This window comes from Salvelinus alpinus, chromosome 4 (genome assembly GCF_045679555.1).
Source record: "Salvelinus alpinus chromosome 4, SLU_Salpinus.1, whole genome shotgun sequence".
Lineage (NCBI taxonomy): Eukaryota > Metazoa > Chordata > Actinopteri > Salmoniformes > Salmonidae > Salvelinus > Salvelinus alpinus.
Window position 1 is genome coordinate 19373857 of NC_092089.1, and position 15776 is coordinate 19389632.

Here is a 15776-nt window from a genome sequence, read left to right on the forward strand (position 1 = left end):
TGATCTCTATAGAGACTACTGTAGAGGAGGGATTGATCTCTATAGAGACTACTGTAGAGGAGGGATTGATCTCTACAGAGACTACTGTGGAGGAGGGATTGATCTCTACAGAGACTACTGTGGAGGAGGGATTGATCTCTACAGAGACTACTGTGGAGGAGGGATTGATCTCTACAGAGACTACTGTAGAGGAGGGATTGATCTCTACAGAGACTACTGTGGAGGAGGGATTGATCCCTACAGAGACTACTGTGGAGGAGGGATTGATCTCTACAGAGACTACTGTGGAGGAGGGATTGATCTCTACAGAGACTACTGTGGAGGAGGGATTGATCTCTACAGAGACTACTGTGGAGGAGGGATTGATCTCTACAGAGACTACTGTAGAGGAGGGATTGATCTCTACAGAGACTACTGTGGAGGAGGGATTGATCTCTACAGAGACTACTGTGGAGGAGGGATTGATCTCTACAGAGACTACTGTGGAGGAAGGATTGATCTCTACAGAGACTACTGTGGAGGAGGGATTGATCTCTACAGAGACTACTGTGGAGGAGGGATTGATCTCTACAGAGACTACTGTGGAGGAGGGATTGATCTCTACAGAGACTACTGTGGAGGAGGGATTGATCTCTACAGAGACTACTGTGGAGGAGGGATTGATCTCTACAGAGACTACTGTGGAGGAGGGATTGATCTCTACAGAGACTACTGTGGAGGAGGGATTGATCTCTACAGAGACTACTGTGGAGGAGGGATTGATCTCTACAGAGACTACTGTGGAGGAGGGATTGATCTCTACAGAGACTACTGTGGAGGAGGGATTGATCTCTACAGAGACTACTGTGGAGGAGGGATTGATCTCTACAGAGACTACTGTGGAGGAGGGATTGATCTCTACAGAGACTACTGTGGAGGAGGGATTGATCTCTACAGAGACTACTGTGGAGGAGGGATTGATCTCTACAGAGACTACTGTGGAGGAGGGATTGATCTCTACAGAGACTACTGTGGAGGAGGGATTGATCTCTACAGAGACTACTGTGGAGGAGGGATTGATCTCTACAGAGACTACTGTGGAGGAGGGATTGATCTCTACAGAGACTACTGTGGAGGAGGGATTGATCTCTATAGAGACTACTGTGGAGGAGGGATTGATCTCTACAGAGACTACTGTGGAGGAGGGATTGATCTCTACAGAGACTACTGTGGAGGAGGGATTGATCTCTATAGAGACTACTGTGGATGAGGGATTGCTCTCTACAGAGACTACTGTGGATGAGGGATTGGCGGTTAAGACGCGGTCACGCCCGTCCCGTCTGCGGTTAAGACGCGGTCACGCCCGTCCCGTCTGCGGTTAAGACGCGGTCACGCCCGTCCCGTCTGCGGTTAAGACGCGGTCACGCCCGTCCCGTCTGCGGTTAAGACGCGGTCACGCCCATCCCGTCTGCGGTTAAGACGCGGTCACGCCCGTCCCGTCTGCGGTTAAGACGCGGTCACGCCCGTCCCGTCTGCGGTTAAGACACGGTCACACCCGTTCCGTCTGCGGTTAAGACACGGTCACGCCCGTTCCGTCTGCGGTTAAGACACGGTCACACCCGTTCCGTCTGCGGTTAAGACACGGTCACGCCCGTTCCGTCTGCGGTTAAGACACGGTTACGCCCGTTCCGTCTGCGGTTAAGACACGGTCACGCCCGTTCCGTCTGCGGTTAAGACACGGTCACGCCCGTTCCGTCTGCGGTTAAGACACGGTCACGCCCGTCCCGTCTGCGGTTAAGACACGGTCACGCCCGTTCCGTCTGCGGTTAAGACACGGTCACGCCCGTTCCGTCTGCGGTTAAGACACGGTCACGCCCGTCCCATCTGCGGTTAAGACACAAGCCTTTAGTTTGATCTCCTCACATTAGCTCAGCAGCTCTGTTTCTACTAGAAAGGCTTTGCTCCTGCAGTACTGAACAAGACCACACTGCTTCCAGGTAGCATCCCAAATGGCACCCTATTGGGCCCAGGCCAAAAATAGTGCACTATATAGGGTATTGGGTGCGATTTGGGATGCAGACACTGCTTAAAATCTGACTAAACAAATCTAAAAGTGTAGAGAACAGACATATAAAATATACATCTCTGAAAAGATCTGCAATTTATGTCTCAACGTATATAACAAATGACGTGTTGTTTACCTGGCTTGCTGAAGGGGACAAACTACTGTTCACATCTAATTCCTTTCTTTAACTCCTTATTGTGACATTATCTCTGTGGTGTATCTAATGTGTTAGATCACTCCAACTATAAATAGCAAGGTAGTGGGGTGCTCTAAGCAGTTCCCATCCTGGCTACAACAGGAAATTAATGTCATGTATAATGAGGCGAGGAGAATTAAGGAAATGTACTAAAATCACAAGCTAAAATCTTGTGTCTTACTGCTATTCTGGCCCATTCAGTTTAATTTATATGTTAATACGAAATAAAAGTCACAAATATAAATAATAAAAGCCACATATGAATATTAACTATACAAAAATAAATATCTATTCTACCACGTAACATTTCCAGATGAGAATATCCATGGACAATAACATTTCACAGAGAACAGCCGACCTGTTCAAAAGACCACAACAGACACACTCATTGATCTCCTTCCATTATTCATATCCTGAGAAGGCAACTCTGCATAGCAACATCCAAATCACTATTTTATTTTTTTAGTACCACACACACACACACATTAGTAAAGTGGTTATTGAATGGCTCATGAATGATTCATTATAGACACTGGACAGGACTAAGCTTCTAGCGTCAAACTCTTTTCAGGACACATCACTGTCAGGTTGATCCATTTCTCCTCCCCTCCCTGACTCTCACTGTGCCTGCGTCCCAAATGACACTCTATTCCCTATTTAGTGCACGACCAGGACCTCTGGTCAAAAGCAGTGCACTATATAGAGAACAGGATGCCCTTTGGGATGCACCCTGGGAGCCCGTAATCTGCCTCCAACAAGGGAACCTCATCATGTTTGCTTCGATAACGTCACAACTAGCTATTCTGTGAAGATACTGTGTATATAGCTGTGAAACAGATTTTATTCCCTGGGGGGGGGTTTCACGTTAAGATGTCATTAAACTAATGAGCGTGCACATCAAACACGTTGAGATGTTGAGCAAAACCACAGTCGTGATGACGTTCTCTTTCAGGTCTGTCTGCCAGACGGCGTCTCAGTTCCAGGACGATTCGCAACGCCTGTCACACAAACACAAAACCGCTAGAAACAGTGACTTCTGTATTGACTTGATCTGCATCCCATTCAGAGAGAGTGACTGGCCCTTTAGTGGAGATCCATCATATTATGATCCGGTAGACAGTCAAAAGGGGGTCATTCTATTGGGGGTCATGTAACGTTGCACTGTAGCATGAAAACTCATACCAGGACCAGGATATACGTGCTGAGAGGTTCATTATGACGTAGAGGTTCATGTGACGCAGCTTGTGCCAAAGGGATTCTATCTTGAAACCAGCAATCTGCTCTCTCAAAGACGCCCTCCGAGGTTAATTAATGTCAAGCTTGTAAATAATGACTATAACAACCCTACACGCTGTTTGATGTTAACTGGGAGACAAATTACACATCAGATGTGGGGAAGAACTCTGAGTGAAAGAAACGACCCATACGGCTACTGCCATGTTCATTTCCCAAGCCTCAAGACACCATGAAGATGTGAGACGATGTTCATTTCCCAAGCCTCAAGACACCATGAAGATGTGATACGATGTGAAACGGAAATTATCATTAAAAAAAACTGGCTTTTCACAAAATCCTAGTATAACATTTACAATATAGGCTGCAGATATGATTTTTATAGACTGCATGTTTACAGGACATCTTACTGACTGTATAGAATAATGTTCTGTTTAGAGGGGACCTTACTGACTGTATAGAATAATGTTCTGTTTAGAGGGGACCTTACTGACTGTATAGAATAATGTTCTGTTTAGAGGGGACCTTACTGACTGTATAGAATAATGTTCTGTTTAGAGGGGACCTTACTGACTGTATAGAATAATGTTCTGTTTAGAGGGGACCTTACTGACTGTATAGAATAATGTTCTGTTTAGAGGGAACCTTACTGACTGTATAGAATAATGTTCTGTTTAGAGGGGACCTTACTGACTGTATAGAATAATGTTCTGTTTAGAGGGAACCTTACTGACTGTATAGAATAATGTTCTGTTTAGAGGGGACCTTACTGACTGTATAGAATAATGTTCTGTTTAGAGGGGACCTTACTGACTGTATAGGATAATGTTCTGTTTAGAGGGGACCTTACTGACTGTATAGAATAATGTTCTGTTTAGAGGGGACCTTACTGACTGTATAGAATAATGTTCTGTTTAGAGGGAACCTTACTGACTGTATAGAATAATGTTCTGTTTAGAGGGAACCTTACTGACTGTATAGGATAATGTTCTGTTTAGAGGGAACCTTACTGACTGTATAGAATAATGTTCTGTTTAGAGGGGACCTTACTGACTGTATAGGATAATGTTCTGTTTAGAGGGAACCTTACTGACTGTATAGAATAATGTTCTGTTTAGAGGGGACCTTACTGACTGTATAGAATAATGTTCTGTTTAGAGGGGACCTTACTGACTGTATAGAATAATGTTCTGTTTAGAGAGGACCTTACTGACTGTATAGAATAATGTTCTGTTTAGAGGGAACCTTACTGACTGTATAGAATAATGTTCTGTTTAGAGGGGACCTTACTGACTGTATAGAATAATGTTCTGTTTAGAGGGGACCTTACTGACTGTATAGAATAATGTTCTGTTTAGAGGGGACCTTACTGACTGTATAGAATAATGTTCTGTTTAGAGGGAACCTTACTGACTGTATAGGATAATGTTCTGTTTAGAGGGGACCTTACTGACTGTATAGAATAATGTTCTGTTTAGAGGGGACCTTACTGACTGTATAGAATAATGTTCTGTTTAGAGGGGACCTTACTGACTGTATAGAATAATGTTCTGTTTAGAGGGGACCTTACTGACTGTATAGAATAATGTTCTGTTTAGAGGGGACCTTACTGACTGTATAGAATAATGTTCTGTTTAGAGGGAACCTTACTGACTGTATAGAATAATGTTCTGTTTAGAGGGGACCTTACTGACTGTACAGAATAATGTTCTGTTTAGAGGGGACCTTACTGACTGTATAGAATAATGTTCTGTTTAGAGGGGACCTTACTGACTGTATAGAATAATGTTCTGTTTAGAGGGAACCTTACTGACTGTATAGAATAATGTTCTGTTTAGAGGGGACCTTACTGACTGTATAGAATAATGTTCTGTTTAGAGGGGACCTTACTGACTGTACAGAATAATGTTCTGTTTAGAGGGGTTCTTACCTTTGAGAGACTCCAGCTCTTTCCTGTAAAGAAAATAGGAACAACAGTTAGAAGCAGTCGTTTCACTAGTGTCACTCCTCCTCTGTGCCAGAGTCTTTACAGCTTGTTCCTTTACTACCTATGAAGACAAACTGCAGGACCAGGAATAACAGGAAGACATTTCAATTGTAACACGCTTTTCATTTAACAACAACAACTGCAAAGTGCTGCTACAGTGAGTCCATCATTGAGTCCATAATTACATGATGCTCATTCTAAAGCTTCCTTCAGATACAGCAGAGTTCACCTCCTCCTCTCTCTCTAGTCTACACCCTCAGATGAACAATAACCTCCCATCAGCTCCTCTCTCTAGTCTACACCCTCAGATGAACAATAACCTCCCATCAGCTCCTCTCTCTCTCTAGTCTACACCCTCAGATGAACAATAACCTCCCATCAGCTCCTCTCTCTAGTCTACACCCTCAGATGAACAATAACCTCCCATCAGCTCCTCTCTCTAGTCTACACCCTCAGATGAACAATAACCTCCCATCAGCTCCTCTCTCTAGTCTACACCCTCAGATGAACAATAACCTCCCATCAGCTCCTCTCTCTAGTCTACACCCTCAGATGAACAATAACCTCCCATCAGCTCCTCTCTCTCTCTCTCTAGTCTACACCCTCAGATGAACAATAACCTCCCATCAGCTCCTCTCTCTCTCTCTCTAGTCTACACCCTCAGATGAACAATAACCTCCCATCAGCTCCTCTCTCTAGTCTACACCCTCAGATGAACAATAACCTCCCATCAGCTCCTCTCTCTCTCTAGTCTACACCCTCAGATGAACAATAACCTCCCATCAGCTCCTCTCTCTAGTCTACACCCTCAGATGAACAATAACCTCCCATCAGCTCCTCTCTCTCTCTAGTCTACACCCTCAGATGAACAATAACCTCCCATCAGCTCCTCTCTCTCTCTAGTCTACACCCTCAGATGAACAATAACCTTCCATCAGCTCCTCTCTCTAGTCTACACCCTCAGATGAACAATAACCTCCCATCAGCTCCTCTCTCTCTCTAGTCTACACCCTCAGATGAACAATAACCTCCCATCAGCTCCTCTCTCTCTAGTCTACACCCTCAGATGAACAATAACCTCCCATCAGCTCCTCTCTCTCTAGTCTACACCCTCAGATGAACAATAACCTCCCATCAGCTCCTCTCTCTCTAGTCTACACCCTCAGATGAACAATAACCTCCCATCAGCTCCTCTCTCTCTATAGTCTACACCCTCAGATGAACAATAACCTCCCATCAGCTCCTCTCTCTCTCTAGTCTACACCCTCAGATGAACAATAACCTCCCATCAGCTCCTCTCTCTCTCTAGTCTACACCCTCAGATGAACAATAACCTTCCATCAGCTCCTCTCTCTAGTCTACACCCTCAGATGAACAATAACCTCCCATCAGCTCCTCTCTCTCTCTAGTCTACACCCTCAGATGAACAATAACCTCCCATCAGCTCCTCTCTCTCTAGTCTACACCCTCAGATGAACAATAACCTCCCATCAGCTCCTCTCTCTCTAGTCTACACCCTCAGATGAACAATAACCTCCCATCAGCTCCTCTCTCTCTAGTCTACACCCTCAGATGAACAATAACCTCCCATCAGCTCCTCTCTCTCTATAGTCTACACCCTCAGATGAACAATAACCTCCCATCAGCTCCTCTCTCTCTCTAGTCTACACCCTCAGATGAACAATAACCTCCCATCAGCTCCTCTCTCTCTCTAGTCTACACCCTCAGATGAACAATAACCACCCATCAGCTCCTCTCTCTCTCTAGTCTACACCCTCAGATGAACAATAACCACCCATCAGCTCCTCTCTCTCTCTAGTCTACACCCTCAGATGAACAATAACCTCCCATCAGCTCCTCTCTCTCTCTAGTCTACACCCTCAGATGAACAATAACCACCCATCAGCTCCTCTCTCTCTCTAGTCTACACCCTCAGATGAACAATAACCACCCATCAGCTCCTCTCTCTCTCTAGTCTACACCCTCAGATGAACAATAACCTCCCATCAGCTCCTCTCTCTCTAGTCTACACCTTCAGATGAACAATAACCTCCCATCAGCTCCTCTCTCTCTAGTCTACACCCTCAGATGAACAATAACCTCCCATCAGCTCCTCTCTCTCTAGTCTACACCCTCAGATGAACAATAACCTCCCATCAGCTCCTCTCTCTCTAGTCTACACCTTCAGATGAACAATAACCTCCCATCAGCTCCTCTCTCTCTAGTCTACACCCTCAGATGAACAATAACCTCCCATCAGCTCCTCTCTCTCTAGTCTACACCCTCAGATGAACAATAACCTCCCATCAGCTCCTCTCTCTCTCTAGTCTACACCCTCAGATGAACAATAACCTCCCATCAGCTCCTCTCTCTCTCTAGTCTACACCCTCAGATGAACAATAACCTCCCATCAGCTCCTCTCTCTCTCTAGTCTACACCCTCAGATGAACAATAACCTCCCATCAGCTCCTCTCTCTCTCTAGTCTACACCTTCAGATGAACAATAACCTCCCATCAGCTCCTCTCTCTCTAGTCTACACCCTCAGATGAACAATAACCTCCCATCAGCTCCTCTCTCTCTAGTCTACACCCTCAGATGAACAATAACCTCCCATCAGCTCCTCTCTCTCTAGTCTACACCTTCAGATGAACAATAACCTCCCATCAGCTCCTCTCTCTCTAGTCTACACCCTCAGATGAACAATAACCTCCCATCAGCTCCTCTCTCTCTAGTCTACACCCTCAGATGAACAATAACCTCCCATCAGCTCCTCTCTCTCTCTAGTCTACACCCTCAGATGAACAATAACCTCCCATCAGCTCCTCTCTCTCTCTAGTCTACACCCTCAGATGAACAATAACCTCCCATCAGCTCCTCTCTCTCTCTAGTCTACACCTTCAGATGAACAATAACCTCCCATCAGCTCCTCTCTCTCTAGTCTACACCCTCAGATGAACAATAACCTCCCATCAGCTCCTCTCTCTCTAGTCTACACCCTCAGATGAACAATAACCTCCCATCAGCTCCTCTCTCTCTAGTCTACACCTTCAGATGAACAATAACCTCCCATCAGCTCCTCTCTCTCTAGTCTACACCCTCAGATGAACAATAACCTCCCATCAGCTCCTCTCTCTCTAGTCTACACCCTCAGATGAACAATAACCTCCCATCAGCTCCTCTCTCTCTCTAGTCTACACCCTCAGATGAACAATAACCTCCCATCAGCTCCTCTCTCTCTCTAGTCTACACCCTCAGATGAACAATAACCTCCCATCAGCTCCTCTCTCTCTCTAGTCTACACCCTCAGATGAACAATAACCTCCCATCAGCTCCTCTCTCTCTCTAGTCTACACCTTCAGATGAACAATAACCTCCCATCAGCTCCTCTCTCTCTAGTCTACACCCTCAGATGAACAATAACCTCCCATCAGCTCCTCTCTCTCTAGTCTACACCCTCAGATGAACAATAACCTCCCATCAGCTCCTCTCTCTCTAGTCTACACCTTCAGATGAACAATAACCTCCCATCAGCTCCTCTCTCTCTAGTCTACACCCTCAGATGAACAATAACCTCCCATCAGCTCCTCTCTCTCTCTAGTCTACACCCTCAGATGAACAATAACCTCCCATCAGCTCCTCTCTCTCTCTAGTCTACACCTTCAGATGAACAATAACCTCCCATCAGCTCCTCTCTCTCTAGTCTACACCCTCAGATGAACAATAACCTCCCATCAGCTCCTCTCTCTCTAGTCTACACCCTCAGATGAACAATAACCTCCCATCAGCTCCTCTCTCTCTAGTCTACACCCTCAGATGAACAATAACCTCCCATCAGCTCCTCTCTCTCTAGTCTACACCCTCAGATGAACAATAACCTCCCATCAGCTCCTCTCTCTCTTTAGTCTACACCCTCAGATGAACAATAACCTCCCATCAGCTCCTCTCTCTCTCTAGTCTACACCCTCAGATGAACAATAACCTCCCATCAGCTCCTCTCTCTCTCTAGTCTACACCCTCAGATGAACAATAACCTCCCATCAGCTCCTCTCTCTCTAGTCTACACCCTCAGATGAACAATAACCTCCCATCAGCTCCTCTCTCTAGTCTACACCCTCAGATGAACAATAACCTCCCATCAGCTCCTCTCTCTCTCTAGTCTACACCCTCAGATGAACAATAACCTCCCATCAGCTCCTCCTCTCTCTAGTCTACACCCTCAGATGAACAATAACCTTCCATCAGCTCCTCTCTCTCTCTAGTCTACACCCTCAGATGAACAATAACCTTCCATCTGTGAATCAAGGCCAGAAACAAAGTATTTCAGCTGCCTGGGTTTACACATCACTTAACAGCCAGGGCTATAGGAGCCTGTTTAACAGCCAGGGCTATAGGAGCCTGTTTAACAGCCAGGGCTATAGGAGCCTGTTTAACAGCCAGGGCTATAGGAGCCTGTTTAACAGCCAGGGCTATAGGAGCCTGTTTAACAGCCAGGGCTATAGGAGCCTGTTTAACAGCCAGGGCTATAGGAGCCTGTTTAACAGCCAGGGCTATAGGAGCCTGTTTAACAGCCAGGGCTATAGGAGCCTGTTTAACAGCCAGGGCTATAGGAGCCTGTTTAACAGCCAGGGCTATAGGAGCCTGTTTAACAGCCAGGGCTATAGGAGCCTGTTTAACAGCCAGGGCTATAGGAGCCTGTTTAACAGCCAGGGCTATAGGAGCCTGTTTAACAGCCAGGGCTATAGGAGCCTGTTTAACAGCCAGGGCTATAGGAGCCTGTTTAACAGCCAGGGCTATAGGAGCCTGTTTAACAGCCAGGGCTATAGGAGCCTGTTTAACAGCCAGGGCTATAGGAGCCTGTTTAACAGCCAGGGCTATAGGAGCCTGTTTAACAGCCAGGGCTATAGGAGCCTGTTTAACAGCCAGGGCTATAGGAGCCTGTTTAACAGCCAGGGCTATAGGAGCCTGTTTAACAGCCAGGGCTATAGGAGCCTGTTTAACAGCCAGGGCTATAGGAGCCTGTTTAACAGCCAGGGCTATAGGAGCCTGTTTAACAGCCAGGGCTATAGGAGCCTGTTTAACAGCCAGGGCTATAGGAGCCTGTTTAACAGCCAGGGCTATAGGAGCCTGTTTAACAGCCAGGGCTATAGGAGCTGTTTAATGGCAAAGTACAACTAAAAACACAAATGTTTTTTTATTTAACCTTTATTTAAGTCGGCACGTCAGTTAAGAACAAATTCTTATTGATCATGACTGCCTACCCCGGCCAAACCCGGACGACTATAAGCACTATAATGCCAAGGCCTGACATGAATCACAGGCATGTTGTTTTCCTTTGAACAGATGACATTGGGCCAGTGCTTAATTTGATCCGGATCAGGACCCGGCACCTCTCCGTTTCCGACTGGTTTGTTCCGGATCCTATTTGGCCGGATCCGGTACCTCTCCAGGAATGACAAATAATTTTGCAATGTAAACATTCTAATAAAAGCCGATCAAAGTTCATTCGAGTTGCCTCAGTTCATTCTCCTGCCCCCACAAAAAACATAATGTATAAAAGTAGATTCTTAAGAGTTGATTTGGGTTGGGCCGGTCCGGGTTTATGGTTTGTGCAACATTGTAACCCGTTTGACGCGTGGCGGTGTGAGAAGCGCTTCATTATGTCTCACATAAATCACTGAAAGTGAATCTCCTTCTAGTTGTTATCTCGCTCCCTCTACTCTGCTAGACACGAGGAGCCTGCAACTCATCTCTCCTCCTTATCTCGCTCCCTCTACTCTGCTAGACACGAGGAGCCTGCAACTCATCTCTCCTCCTTATCTCGCTCCCTCTACTCTGCTAGACACGAGGAGCCTGCAACTCATCTCTCCTCCTTATCTCGCTCCCTCTACTCTGCTAGACACGAGGAGCCTGCAACTCATCTCTCCTCCTTATCTCGCTCCCTCTACTCTGCTAGACACGAGGAGCCTGCAACTCATCTCTCCTCCTTATCTCGCTCCCTCTACTCTGCTAGACACGAGGAGCCTGCAACTCATCTCTCCTCCTTATCTCGCTCCCTCTACTCTGCTAGACACGAGGAGCCTGCAACTCATCTCTCCTCCTTATCTCGCTCCCTCTACTCTGCTAGACACGAGGAGCCTGCAACTCATCTCTCCAGCGTTGCACTTCATCATTTATTTCCTTATAGAATCATATCCACGTGAAGGGTTCTGAAGGAACTGCAGCACCCCTGATGAATGGAAATACATTTGCCAACGTTATAGTATTACTGCTGTCTGTTGTCTGTCTGTTGAAATAAATGTAATAATTCAGAATACTACACCAGGAAGAAGCATAGAATTTAGCCACAGAGGACCAATAGCTGTGGATTGTAGCCCAATATAAATAAATAGCCTATAGTCGGGAACGCAGTGAACACAGCACCCAGACAAAACAGGCCTTTCGCAATATTTCAAATACAATCGAGGGAAAACACAGGTTGGAAAGCAAATGGCTCCTGCTGAAAACACTCTGCTGTAGGCTACCAACATATTAGATCAACTTCCAAATATTGTTTTACAAAAAGAGAGAGAGAAGCTTTTGGCACGAGCACATCGACAATCACCAGAGAGTGAGCTGCTCATCATTGAGTGATTCAGTGAAACTGGGCTCCCGAGTGACGCAGCGGTCTAAGGCTCTGCATCTTAGTGCAAGCGGCGTCACTACAGTCCCTGGTTCGAATCCAGGCTGTATCACATCCGGCCGTGATTGGGAGTCCCATAGGGTGGTGCACAATTGGTCCAGCGTCGTCCAGGTTTGGCCGGTGTAGACCGTCATTGTAACTAAGAATTAGTTCTTAACTGACTTGCCTAGTTAAATAAAATGTTACATAAAAAAGGACTATAATTTCCTCCTCATATTGTAACCTACAACGTGTCTCCACACACCGAGGCCTGGGCTAGTGATGGATTCAAGACTAGGACGTTTTTAATTGATCTGGGATTCTCAGTTTGTCAGTGTCATAGTGGCCTGCCGTTTCCATCATGTGTGTGGTATTAAATCAAGATTCTGTCAAAGTCTCCAGTCATGTAAAAAGACGTAGAATTTCATGTAATGTGTTTATAAAGGACCCTGGACTACAAAAAAATGGTCCCCATGTGAGCAACGTCAGTATGTGTCTCTACTCTACAGCTCTATGCCAATACGGTGATATGCATGCAATGCTTTATTATAAAGGTGAATTATTCTCTCTCTCATGCGTTCCGCTACCTCAGAACCCCCCAGGTCAGCCCACTCTCTCAGCCCACCCAATCAGATAGCTCAAATCAGTATGCTTGTGCCATAGACTGTAGAAGAAATAAAACTTGAACGTACAGCATAAGTTGAAAGTGTGAGATTTCAAAACTTGTAAAACCATGACTAGAGAGAGACTCAACGAATACAGCAGAGAGCTGCTGTTTGTATGAGTTCACGTTTAAGTGGTTATTCAGCATGGTGAGCTGTTTGTATGAGTGACTTCATGTTTAACTGGTTATTCAGCTGTTTGTATGAGTGAGTTCATGTTTAAGTGGTTATTCAGCATGGTTAGCTGTTTGTATGAGTGAGTTCATGTTTAAGTGGTTATTCAGCATGGTTAACACCTGGTTCAACAGTTTCATCAGACATAAATGCATATTCTCCCTACTTCCACTTCCATGACAACCAGCACTGCAGTTGCAATGAATGAGGAGGAAAGTGTTCCGATAAGCTAGCGTTGTTAAATATTAGCGGCTTCGGGTCATTTTTAATATCGAGGAATATTTCACGTTCTCTGTTCATAGGAGTAACAACATGAATTGGTGCGTGAAGCAGAAATAATGCAGAGCGACTTGAGTTTCGCCATCAGCTGGAAGACCGTGTCCCCTTTTCTTAGCGGCGGCAGGGAGAGCAGGGAGAGCGGGGAGAGCAGTGAGAGCGGGGAGAGCGGGGAGAGCAGTGAGAGCAGTGAGAGCAGTGAGAGCGGGGAGAGCAGTGAGAGCAGTGAGAGCAGGGAGAGCGGGGAGAGCGGGGAGAGCGGGGAGAGCGGGGAGAGCGGGGAGAGCAGGGAGAGCGGGGAGAGCGGGGAGAGCAGTGAGAGCAGTGAGAGCGGGGAGAGCGGGGAGAGCAGGGAGAGCGGGGAGAGCGGGGAGAGCAGGGAGAGCGGGGAGAGCGGGGAGAGCGGTGAGATCGGGGAGAGCAGGGAGAGCAGGGAGAGCAGGGAGAGCGGAGGGACGGTGAGTCGGATGAGGCAGCCTCACCGCTGTTCCCTCCCTCCCCTCATACTGACCATCAGATGCAGGTCATCAGTCCAGTAAAAAATTAATAAAGCTAATTATTATGCTCACTCAGCTGTGCCTCACAAGTAATAACACAAACTATCTATTACCAGTGTGATCATATACCTATATTCCTTTTTTATATCATTTCAAAATGGCCTGAGAAGAACAACATTGGCAGGACAATTGAAGCAGAGCCAATATGCAGTGATAATGTATTGGGCCTTCAGCCTATTACAAACCTCATTGCTATAGAACTGTTTTGAATTGGTTAATGTTGCATAAAACAAAATCTGAGCGGTAATTCTTGGCTTGCATTTTGACTCAGAAACTGATCTTGACTCAGAAAAGGTTGGTGACCTCTGGCCTAGTCCATCTCCTGTTTCTATAGTGAGGCAGCTTGATGTACCAGTACACCCCCTGGACAGGACACTAGTCTATCTCCTGTTTCTGTAGTGAGACAGCTTGATGTACCAGTACACTTCCTGGACAGGACACTAGTCTATCTCCTGTTTCTGTAGTGAGACAGCTTGATGTACCAGTACACTTCCTGGACAGGACACTAGTCTATCTCCTGTTACTGTAGTGAGGCAGCTTGATGTACCAGTACACCCCCTGGACAGGACACTAGTCTATCTCCTGTTTCTGTAGTGAGGCAGCTTGATGTACCAGTACACCCCCTGGACAGGACACTAGTCTATCTGTCACAAATGAGCAGCTACAAGAGCAGCTTGTAGATCCAGTAAGGTGTTTTCCTGTGGCTAAGTGATAATTATAGCAATCAGCAGATTTTATGTGGAGCTTGTTCATACAGTGCATTTGGAAAGTATTCAGACACATTGACTTTTTCCACATTTTGTTTACGATATAACCTTATTCTAAAATGTATTTGTTTTTTTATTCCCTCTTCAATCTACACACAATATCCCATAATGACAAAGCAAAAACAGATGTAGATGTTTTTGCAAATGTATTAAAAAATTAAAAAAGGTCTGAAATGTCACATTTACCACAGACCCTGCAGCTGGTTTTTCCTGGGGCGGTATAGTACTATGATACTGAGGAATCCCTCTGGACGCAGCACAGTGGTGCATTAAGTGGTGAACCTGTTTTTATATCAGACAATAATTCAGGGATATAAAGTTGGCGGATGGTTGTCAAATTAAGTGGACTATTAGCCAGGACGAATTACCACAATGTTATTATGTTGTAAAATCCTGCGGTCAGAGAGAACGGAAAACCAACCTCTTTTTCTTCTTGTAGTTCTCCAGCTGCAGGACCTGGAAGTGTCTGAAGCGCTGCTGCTCACACTGACCACACAGGTTGTCCAGGTACATCAGCCGGCTCTCCAGCTCCTCAAAGTCTGCCTCCAGGTGGGCTGTATGTGGCAGAGGGAACATCTTACATTTAGTCATTTTAGTCGTCCAGAGCGACTTACAGGAACAATTAAGGTTAAGTTCCTTTGCTCAATGGCACATCAGCAGATTCAAACCAGTAACCTTTCAGTTACTGTGCCAATGCTTTTTACTGCTAGGCTACCTGATGGAACTATTGTCATGACAACATCATTGCGCTGTGAAGCTGTATCTTATTGTTGTGTCTGTCCAACTGCTGCTGGGAGACTGTTGCCAGACTCTGTCCAACTGCTGCTGGGAGACTGTTGCCAGACTCTGTCCAACTGCTGCTGGGAGACTGTTGCCAGACTCTGTCCAACTGCTGCTGGGAGACTGTTGCCAGACTCTGTCCAACTGCTGCTGGGAGACTGTTGCCAGACTCTGTCCAACTGCTGCTGGGAGACTGTTGCCAGACTCTGTCCAACTGCTGCTGGGAGACTGTTGCCAGACTCTGTCCAACTGCTGCTGGGAGACTGTTGTGTCTGTCCAACTGCTGCTGGGAGACTGTTGTGTCTGTCCAACTGCTGCTGGGAGACTGTTGTGTCTGTCCAACTGCTGCTGGGAGACTGTTGTGTCTGTCCAACTGCTGCTGGGAGACGACTGTTGTGTCTGTCCAACTGCTGCTGGGAGACTGTTGTGTCTGTCCAACTG

The 15776-nt window shown here is 46.1% G+C and overlaps 1 protein-coding gene across 2 annotated transcripts in view; it reads right to left on the minus strand.

Annotated features, from left to right (window-relative positions):
- Nucleotides 1–15776, minus strand: part of LOC139572974 (dysbindin-A-like) — a 45296-nt gene that overhangs the window by 22840 nt on the left and 6680 nt on the right. For both annotated transcript variants that reach the window (XM_071395892.1, XM_071395893.1), the window contains exons 6-7: nt 14977–15109; nt 5404–5426 (exon numbers count right to left, since the gene is read on the minus strand). In XM_071395892.1, coding sequence (XP_071251993.1) covers nt 5404–5426; nt 14977–15109 — 156 coding nt within the window. The remainder of the gene's footprint in view (nt 1–5403; nt 5427–14976; nt 15110–15776) is intronic.